The following is an 11,373-nucleotide window of genomic DNA, read 5'->3' on the forward strand; positions in this document are numbered from 1 at the left end:
CTTGGTGTATTGGAAGAATGGGATCACACGTGGGCTTGGAGAATGAGTGCCAAGTTTTATTGAGTAGAAGTAGCTCTCCGCCAATGGGGGAGCCATAAGGAAGATGGTTTTCCCTGGATTTGGGCCGCTCAGTGTCCCCAGCTCTCCTCCAACTGCCCCAGCCAAACTCTGTCTCATCCCACCAGTTGATGGTCTGCCAGCATGCTGGCGTCTGTCCGTGTGCTCTTTGGCCAGCATGCTCTCAACCAGCCACTCGGGTCTTCTTCGGCCAAAGTGTTCCTCTCAATATCCAGCTGCCTGTGTGTCTGCCCGCTAGGGTCTCCGGTTTTTATAGGCCCAGGATGGGGGTGTGATGGGACAGGGTGGTCTTGGAAAATGCAACATTTTGGGTGCAAAAGTAGGAGTGCCTGTCCTCACCTAGGTCCATGGGGGTGGAGCCCTAGCCAGGGACCATGCCCTCCTCTACCCAACACTTTCCTTCCCCTCATCTGTATCATTTAAAGTGACCACACTCTTCCCTTGCCAGCACTCCTGTATCATAAACAGAAGGAAATTGTATTTTTAAGATTCTTTGGTTATGAGCAACAGAAATAAACTCTGACTAACTTGAGTAGGCAAAGAAGACATAACAACAAAATGCAAGGTGTAATCTAGAATTAGATCCTGGGTCAGAGAGGGAAATTTATATAAAGGACATTATTGGGACAATTAGCATAATCTGAAAAATGAACTATATCTTATAAAATAGTGTTAGCTACTCTTATATTTTCTGAATTTGATCATTATATGGCATTTATATAAGAGAATGTCCTTGCTTTTAGGAAACACACAATGTAGGATATGGAGGTAAAGGAGCATGATGTCTGAAGCTCTCAAATGACTTGGGAAAAAAATTTACATGTATATAAATGATTACATACATATAAAATGTACATATATGACATATATACATTTATATATAATGCATGCATACACGTAGAGACAGAGAAAGCAAAAATGTAAATATGGCAAAATATTAACAGTTATACATTCATACGTAATGCATGCACACACATTTATAAAGAAACAAAGAGAAAGCAATAAAGCAAACATGGCAAAATAGTAATAATTATTAGTGGATCTGAGTAAAGAATGTGGGAATATGCAGACACTGACCTTCAGTGCCTCGGCTCCAGTGCCATGGCGCCTTCCAGGAAGTTCTTCGTTGGGGGGAACTGGAAGATGAACGGGAAGAAGCAGAATCTGGGGGAGCTCATCCGCACTCTGAATGCGGCCAAGGTGCCGGCGGACAACGAGGTGGTTTGTGCTCCCCCCACTGCCTATATCGACTTCGCCCAGCAGAAGCTAGATCCCAAGATTGCTGTGGCTGCACAGAACTGCTACAAAGTGACTAATGGGGACTTTACTGGGGAGATCAGCCCTGGCATGATCAAAGACTGCAGAGCCACGTGGGTGGTCCTGGGGCACTCAGAGAGAAGGCATGTCTTTGGGGAGTCAGATGAGCCGATTGGGCAGAAAGTAGCCCATGCTCTGGCAGAGGGACTCGGAGTAATCGCCTGTATTGGGGAGAAGCTAGATGAAAGGGAACCTGGCATCACTGAGAAGGTTGTTTTCGAGCAGACAAAGGTCATGGTAGATAATGTGAAAGACTGGAGCAAGGTCATCCTGGCCTATAAGCCTGTGTGGGCCATTGGTACTGGCAAGACTGCAACACCCCAACAGGCCCAGGAAGTACAGGAGAAGCTCCGAGGATGGCTTAAGTCCAAAGTCTCTGAAGCAGTGGCTCAGAGCACCCCTATCATTTATGGAGGCTCTGTGACTGGGGCAACCTGCAAGGAGCTGGCCGGCCAGCCTGATGTGGATGGCTTCCTTGTGGGTGGTGCTTCCCTCAAGCCCAAATTCATGGACATCATCAATGCCAAACAATGAGCCCCATCCATCTCCCCTACCCTTCCTGCCAAGCCAGGGACTAAGCAGCCCAGAAGCGCAGTAACTGCCCCTCCCCTGCACATGTTTCTGATGATGTCACCTGCTCCTTCCTGTGGCCTCATCCAAACTGTACCTTCCTTTACCATTTATATTTTCACCCTGTAATGGCTGGGACCAGGCCAATTCCTTCCCCACTTACTATAATGGTTGGAACTAAATGTCACTAAGGTGGCTTCTCCTCGGCTGAGAGGTGGAAGGGGTGGGATTTGCTCCTGGGTTCCCTAGGCCCTAGTGAGGGCAGGAGAGAAACCATCCTCTCCCTTCTTACACTGTGAGGGCAAGATCCTCCCCTCCAAAGGCAGGAGTGCTGCCCTCTCCCATGGTGCCCATGCCTGTGTGCTGTGTACGTGAACCACCCACATGTGAGGGAATAAACACCTGGCACTAGAGAAAAAAAAAAATGTGGGAATTCTTTGAACTCTTCATATACACTACTTAGAAATAATTTCCAAATAAAAATTTTTTAAAGAAAAAAGCGTTAATATATTGGAAGAAACTTGGAGCTCTCAAAAAGGAAGAGTGGAGAATTATAACAGTGAGAAAATTATGGCAGTGATGGAGATCTGATGCGGTCACCCCTCCTCTTGCCTTTGGTCTTCCACCTGCCCTTAATTATTCCTGGGCTTGGGTCAAGCTAATTTTGGGAGACATTTAGTTTAGTTTAAGTGATAATAGCCTTTTTCCATAACTCAAGTGCCTTTGTAAAGCTAACAAGAGGCCACCAAGCTGAGAGGACAGAGGACCCTGAATTCTGCTACAGTGTAGTCATAAACAATTGCCAGCCATTATTCCAGAGGGCACAAGATGTGCAGCTTCCCCATTCCCAATTACTCCTGCAGATTACATCATATTGTAGAACCTAAGATTGGCCTTTGAGATATCTTTTCAGGTTTTGTGTATGTCTGAGGGCAGATGGCTCCATCTGGACCTGCCAACCTGTGGCCCCACCCAATAGTAACTCAGTACATGTGAGGACCATTTCCCACACCCCTGTGATTGTATCTCTAACCAATCACTAACAAGCACCCATTGCCTGGCCATCCCCCTGTCCCCTGCTTCCCCCAAACTATCTTTGAAAAACCCTAGCCTCCAAATTTTCAGGGATGCTGATTTGAATAATAAAACTCGTCTTCTGTTTAGTAGCTCTATGTGTGTAAAACTCTTTCTTTATTGCAATTCCCCTGCCTTGATAAAATGGCTGTATCTGGGCAGTGGGCCAGAAGAACCCACTGGGCAGTTACATCAGGCTTAGAAACTAGGTAGGAACCAGGACAGGTACTATTCAATTATTGGACTATAGCACTGGTAAAATTAAGTCTCTTCCTTTTTTTCATCATTTGTTTCCATCATTTTGTACATGACTCACAATCCCAGAAAAAAGAGAATTTTTTTCAGTGAATCAATACAGGGGTGGGGGATAAGATCTGACAAGAGTTTCCGGAAGGGTTCACTATTGCATCCCTCACAACCCAGAATAGTGCCTAGCTCAGCACATTAGGAGCTCAAAACAATTTTTAATGCATGTTTATACTCTAGCACATAATAGGTACACAAGAAACCTATGCAAGGAGTTTTGGTTCCCTTACCTCCCTACTGTAACTGTGGTTTTGAGCATTTTTATCAAGCATATAGCAGTTGTTGTAAAATAGTTACTAATTGAATTGTAGCATTGGCCTTGCCTGCAGTAAGTGACTGCTGCTTAGCTGAATGGATATGCACATTCAGGAGTCATATCTTTTTCCTCATTGGTGAGTGGATTGTCCTGGACAAATGGCCTGCTCCCCAGATAGGTAATAACTTCAAGTGTCTAGGCCAAAATATAGGGAGAGGTGACAAGATAGTGTAGTAGCCTGATTTTAGAGTCATTACTTCTTAATCACTGTGAGATTTGGGAAATAATTATCTTAATCTCGCTCTTAGATTTTCATTGTGATATTATGAAATATATGTTTGATCTTTGTTCACATTTCCTGGCACACAACTCCTACAATCTTTGGAGTCTTCAAAGTAATAAGTATCTTTTTGTATGCTAATGAGTTGACTGATGGCTAGCAGCCCTAGGTAACTTTAGAATGGGGCTGATCACCAGAAAGACCAATGCAGGATTGAGTATCCAGACTTTCAGTCCCACACCAACCTCCTGGGAGGGAAAAAGGGCTAAATGTTGATTGCCAAAGGCCAATGATTTAATCAATCATGCCAGGGTAATAAAGCTTCCATAAAAACCTAAAGGGACAGGGTTTGGGGAGTTCCAGATAGCTGAGCACATGAAAATTCCTGGATGGTGTGCCTGAAGAGGGCATGGAAGTACCACACCCCTTCCCACATTCCTTGCCCTACATGTCTTTTAATCAGTATCTCTTGTAATATTCTTTATAATAATCCAGGAAATGTAAGTGTTTCCCTAGATTCTGTGAACCACTCTAGAAAATTGATCCAACCCAAGGAGGGTGTTGTGGGAGCCCCAGTTGATAGCTAGTAGGTAAGAAGCACTGATAAAACAATCTGGGGCTTGTGATTTACATCTGAAGTGGAGCACTCTTGTGGGACTGAGCCTTCAACCTGTGGGATTTGATAACTGTCTTTGGGTAGATAATGTCAAAATTGAATTGAATTAGAGGACACCCAGCTGGGGGTGACCCCTATATCTCCTGACTGGGAGACACCTCCCAGCAGGGGTCGAGAGACACCTGCAGGAGAGCTCCTGCTGGCATCTGGCAGGTGCCCCTCTGGGATGAAGTTTCCAGAGGAAGAAACAGGAAGCCTGTTCTGCAGGCTCCGCTGGTGATACCCAGGCAAAAAGGGTCTGGAGTGGAACTCCAGCAGACCTGCAGCAGAGAGACCTGACTCTTAGAAGGAAAACTAACAAACAAAGGAAATATCATCAACATCAACAAAAACGATGTCCACGCAGAAACCCCATCTGAAGGTCACCAACATCAAAGACCAAAGGTAGATAAATCCACAAAGATGAGGAAAAACTAGCATAAAAGGCTGAAAATTCCAAAAACAAGAACACCTATTCTCCTCCAAAGGATCACAACTCACCACCAAGGGAACAAAACTGGACAGAGAGTAAGTTTGACAAATTGACAGAAGGCTTCAGAAGGTGGGTAATAACAAACTTCTCCAAGCTAAAAATGCATGTTCTAACCCAATGCAAGGATGCTAAGAACCTTGAGAAAAGGTTAGATGAATTGCTAACTAGAATAACCAGTTTAAAGAAAAACATAATTGGCCTGATGGAGCTGAAAAACAGCGCGAGAACATCGTGAAGCATAGACAAGTATCAATAGCCAAATTGATTGAGTGGTAGAAAGGATATTAGAGATTGAAGATCAACTTAATAAAGTGTGAAGACAAGATTAGAGAAAAAAGAATGAAAAGGAATGAACAAAGACTCCAAGAAATATGGGACTATGTGAAAAGACCAAACGTATGTTTGATTGGTGTACCTGAAAGTGACGGTGAGAATGGAACCAAGTTGGAAAACACTCTTCAGGATATTATCCAGGAGAACTTCCCCAACCTAGCAAGACAGGCCAACATTCAAATTCAGGAAATACAGAGAATGCCACAAAGATACTCCTCAAGAAGAGCAACCCCAAGACACATAACTGTCAGATTCACCAAGGTTGAAATGAAGGAAAAAATGTTAACAGCAGCCAGAGAGAAAGGTTGGGTTACCCACAAAGGATAGCCCATCAGACTAACAGCAGATCTCTCTGCAGAAACCCTTCAAGCCAGAAGAGAGTGGGAGCCAATATTCAACATTCTTAAAGAAAAGAATTTTCAACCCAGAATTTCATATCCATCCAAACTAAGCTTCATAAGTGAAGGATAAATAAAATCCTTTACAGACAAACAAATGTTGAGATATTTTGCCACCACCAAGCCTGCCTTATAAGAGCTCCTGAAGGAAGCACTAAATATGGAAAGGAACAGTCGGTACCAGCCACTGCAAAAACATACCAGATTGTAAAGATCATTGACACTATGAAGAAACTGCATCAACTAATGGGCGAAATAATCAGCTAGCATCATAATGACAGGATCAAATTCACACATAATAATATTAACCTTAAATGTAAATGGGCTAAACGCCCCAATTAAAAGACACAGAATGGCAAATTGGATAAAGAGTAAAGACCCATTTGTATTCAGGAGACACATCTCACGTGCAAAGACACACATAGGCTCAAATAAAGGGATGGAGTAATATTTACCAAGCAAATGGAAAGCAAAAAAAGCAGAGGTTGCAATACTAGTCTCTGATAACACAGACTTTAAACCAATAAAGACCAAAAGGGACAAAGAAGGGCATTACATAATGGTAAAGGGATCAATGCAACAAGAAGATCTAACTATCCTGAATATATATGCACCCAATACAGAGCACTGGATTCATAAAGCAAGTTCTTAGAGACCTACAAAGAGACTTAGACTCCCACACAATAATAGTGGGCAACTTTGACACCCACTGTCAATATTAGATCAACAAGACAGAAAATTAGCAAGGATATTCAGGACTTGAACTCAGCTCTGGATCAAGCAGACCTAATGGACATCTACAGAACTCTTCACCCCAAATCAACAGAATATACATTCTTCTCAGCACCACATTGCACTTGTTCTAAAATTGACCACATAATTGGAAGTAAGGCACTCCTCAGCAAATGCAAAAGAACAAAAATCATAACAGTCTCTCAGACCACAGTGCAATCAAATTAGAACTCAGGATTAAGAAACTCACTCCAAACCACACAACTACATGGAAACTGAACAACCTGCTCCTGAATGACTACTGGGTAAATAACAAAATGAAGGCAGAAATAAAGATGTTCTTTGAAACCTATGAGAACAAACACACAATGTACCAGAATCTCTGGGACACATTTAAAGCAGCATGTAGAGGGAAATTTATAGCACAAAATGCCAACAAGACAAAGCAGGAAGATCTAAAATCAACACCCTACCATAACAATGAAAAGAACTAGACAAGTAAGAGCAAACAAATTCAAAAGCTAGCAGAAGACAAGAAATAACTAAGATTAGATCAGAACTGAAGGAGATAGAGACATGAAAAACTCTTCAAAAAATTAGTGAATCCAGGAGCTGGTTTTTTGAAAAGATTAACAAAATAGATACACCACTCGCCAGACTAATAGAAAAGAGAGAAGAATCAAATAGACACAATAAAAAAGATAAAGGGATATCACCACTGATCCCACAGAAATGCAAGCTACCATCAGAGAATACTATAAATACCTCTATGCAAATAAACTAGAAAATCTAGAAGAAATGCATAAATTCCTGGACACATACACCTTCCCAAGACTAAACCAGGAAGAAGTTGAATCCCTCAATAGACCAATAACAAGTTCTGAAATTGAGGCAGTAATTAATAGCCTACCAACCAAAAGAGAAAAAAAAAACCAGAACTGGATGGATTCACAGTCAAATTCTACTAGAGGTACAATGAGGAGCTGGTACCATTCTTTCTGAAACTATTCCAAAAAATAGAAAAAGAGGGACTCCTCCATAACTCATTTTATGAAGCCAGCATCATCCTGATACCAAAACCTGGCAGAGACATAACAAAAAAAGAGAATTTTAGACCAATCTCCCTGATGAATATCGACGCAAAAATCCTCAATAAAATACTGATAAACCGAATCCAGCAGCACCTCAAAAAGCTTATCCACCATGATCAAGTGGGCTTCATCCCTGGGATGCAAGGCTGGTTCAACATACGCAAATCAATAAACATAATCCAGCATATAAACAGAACCAAAGACAAAACCCACATGATTATCTCAATAGATGCAGAAAAGGCCTTCGATAAAATTCAACACTCCTTTATGCTAAAAACTGTCAATAAACTAGGTATCAGTGGAATGTATCTCAAAATAATAAGAGCTATTTATGACAAAACAATAGCCAATATCATACTGAATGGGGAAAAGCTGGTAGCATTCCCTTTGAAAACTGGCACAAGACAAGGATGCCCTCTCTCACCACTCCTATTCAACATAGTATTGAAAGTTCTGTCCAGGGCAATCAGGCAAGAGAAAGAAATAAAGCGTATTTAAATAGGAAGAGAGGAAGTCAAATTGTCACTATTTGCAGATGACATGATTGTATATTTAGAAAACCCCATCATCTCAGCCCAAAAACTTCTTAAGCTCATAAGCAACTTCAGCAAAGCCTCAGGATACAAAATCAATGTGCAAAAATCACAAGCATTCCTATACACCAATAATAGACAGAGAGTCAAATCATGAGTGAACTCCCATTCACAACTGCCACAAAGAGAATAAAATACCTAGGAATATTGTGGGAAGTCAGGGACCGTGAACAGAGGGACCAGCTGAAGCCATGGCAGAAGAACATAAATTGTGAAGATTTCGTGAACATTTATTAGTTCCCCAAATTAATACTTTTATAATTTCTTATGCCTGTCTGTACTACAGTCTCTGAACATAAATTGTGAAGATTTCATGGACATTTATCACTTCCCCAATCAATACTCTTATAATTTCCTATGCCTGTCTTTACTGCAGTCTCTGAACATAAATTGTGAAGGTTTCATGGACATTTATCACTTCTCCAATCAATACTCTTATAATTTCCTATGCCTGTTTTTAATCTGTTAATCCCATCATCTTCGTAAGCTGAGGATGTATGTCACCTCACGACCCTGTGATGATTGTGTTACCTGTACAAATTGTTTGTAAAACATGTGTGTTCGAACGATATGAAATCTGGGCACCTTGAAAAAGAACAAGATAACAGTGATTTTCAGGGAACAAGGGAGATAACCATAAGGTCTGACTGCCTGCGGGGCCGGGCAGAACAGAGTCATATTTCTCTTCTTGCAGAAAGCGAATAGGAGAAATATCACTGAATTATTTTCCCAGCAAGGAATAACCCTGGGAAGGGAATGCATTCCCAGGGGAAGGTCTCTAAAATGGCCGCTCTGGGAGTGTCTGTCTTATGAGGTTGAAGATAAGGGATGAAATACACCCTCATCTCCTGCAGTGCCCTCAGGCTTGCTAGGATTAGGAAATACCAGCCTGGCAAATTCTAGTCAGACTGGTTGTCTGCTCTCCAACCCAGTTTCCTGTTAAGATGTTTATCAATGACAATGTGTGCCCAGCGGGACATGGAACCTTATCAGTAATTCTAATTTCGCCCTGGCCTTGTGATCTTGTTCTGCTATTTGTCTTGTAATCTTTTATTGCCCTAGGAAGCATATGATCTCTAAGACCCACTCCCTATTCGTACCCCCTCCCCTTTTGAAATCCTTAATACAAATTTGCTGGTTTTGTGGCTCAGGTGGGCATCACAGAACCTGCCAATATGTGATGTCACCCCCAGAGACCCACCTGTAAAATTTCTCTCTTTATACTCTTTCTCTTTATTTCTCAGACCAACCAACACTTAGGGAAAATAGAAAAGAACCTATGTTGAAATATTGGGGGCTGGTTCCCCTGATATAGGAATACAACTTACAAAGGATGTGAAGGACCTCTTCAAGGAGAACTACAAACCACTGCTCAAGGAAATAAGAGATGACACAAACAAATGGAAAAAAACTTCCATGCTCATGGATAGGAAGAATCAATATCATGAAAATGGCCATACTACCCAAAGTACCTTATAGATTCAATGCTATCCCCATCAAGCTACCATTCACATTCTTCACAGAATTCAAAAAAGCTACTCTAAATTTCATATAGAATCAAAAAGAGCCCATATAGCTGAGACAATCCTAAGCAAAAACAACAAATCTGGAGGCATGATGCTACCTGACTTCAAACTATACTACAAGGCTACAGTAACCAAAACAGCATGGTACTGGTATGAAAACAGATATATAGACCAATGAAACAGAACAGAGGCCTCAGAAATAACACTACACATCTATAACTATCTGATCTTTGACAAATCTGACAAAAACAAGAAATGGGGAAAGGATTCCCTATTTAATAAATGGTGGTAGGAAAACTGGCTAGCCATATGCAGAAAACTGAAACTGGACCCCTTCCTTACACCTTATACAAAAATTAACTTAAGAGGGATTAAAGACTTAAATGTAAGACCTAAAATCATAAAAACTCTAGAAGAAAACCTAGGCAATACTATTCAGGACATAGGCATGGGCAAAGACTTCATGACTAAAACACCAAAAGCGATGGCAACAAAAGCCAAAACGGACAAATGGGATCTAATTAAACTAAAGAGCTTCCATACTGCAAAAGAAACTATCATCAGAGGGAACAGGCAACCTACAGAATGGGAGAAAAATTTTGCAATCTATCTGTCTGACAAAGGGCTAATATCCAGAATCCACAAGGAACTGAAACAAATTTACAAAAAAAAAATCCACAAAAACTGGGTGAAGGATATGAACAGACACTTCGCAAAAGAAGACATTTATGTAGCCAACAAAAATATGAAAAACTGCTCACCATCACTGGTCATTAGAGAAGTGCAAATCAAAATCACAATGAGATACCATCTCATGCCAGTTAGAATGGTGATCATTAAAAAGTCAGGAAACAACAGATGCTGGAGAGGATGCTGAGAAATAGAAATGCTTTTACACTGTTAGTGGGAGCATAAATTAGTTCAGCCATTGTGGAACACAGTGTGACGATTCCTCAAGGATCTAGAACCAGAAATACACTATGATGCAGCAATCCCATTACTGGGTATATATCCAAAGGATTGTAAATCATTCTGCTATAAAGACACATGCACACATATGTTTATTGCAGCACTGTTCACAATAGCAAAGACTTGGAACCAACCCAAATGCCCATCAGTGGTAGACTGGATAAAGAAAATGTGGCACATATACACCATGGAATACTATGCAGCCATAAAAAAGGATGAGTTCATGTCCTTTGCAAGGACGTGGATGAAGCTGAAAATCATCATTCTCAGCAATCTAACACAGGAACAGAAAAACAAACACCGCGTGTTCTCTCTTGTAAGTGAGAGTTGAACAATGAGAACACATGGACACAGGGAGGGGAACATCATACACCAGGGCCTGTTTGGGGTTGGGGGGCTAGGGGAGGGACAGCATTAGGAGAAATACCTAATGTAGATGATGGGTTGATGGGTGCAGCAAACCACATGGCATATGTATCCATATGTAGCAAACCTGCATGTTCTGCACATGTATCCCAGAACTCAAAGTATAATTTAAAAAAAAAAAAAAAAAAGACAACTTGCAAAGTCAATTCACCAGTCTCACCTTGAGGAACTCTTTGGAATCAGTAGGAACAGAGTAGCACCAGCCCAGGATGGCAGGGCAGAGAGAAGACGGAGAAGATGCCTGCCCTCCCCAGGAAGCCATAGAGGGAGATTTGC

At 41.5% G+C, this 11,373-nt stretch overlaps 1 protein-coding gene across 1 annotated transcript; it reads left to right on the forward strand.

Annotated features, from left to right (window-relative positions):
- The first annotated feature begins 1,116 nt into the window (after positions 1-1,116).
- On the forward strand, positions 1,117-2,377 carry LOC101022885 (triosephosphate isomerase-like). Its single transcript, XM_009187000.4, has one exon. The coding sequence runs from the start codon at positions 1,132-1,134 to the stop codon at positions 1,927-1,929; it is 798 nt and encodes a 265-aa protein (XP_009185264.2). The 5' UTR covers positions 1,117-1,131; the 3' UTR covers positions 1,930-2,377.
- Positions 2,378-11,373: the final 8,996 nt, after the last annotated feature.

Source organism: Papio anubis, chromosome 12, assembly GCF_008728515.1.
Source record: "Papio anubis isolate 15944 chromosome 12, Panubis1.0, whole genome shotgun sequence".
NCBI classification, from domain to species: domain Eukaryota; kingdom Metazoa; phylum Chordata; class Mammalia; order Primates; family Cercopithecidae; genus Papio; species Papio anubis.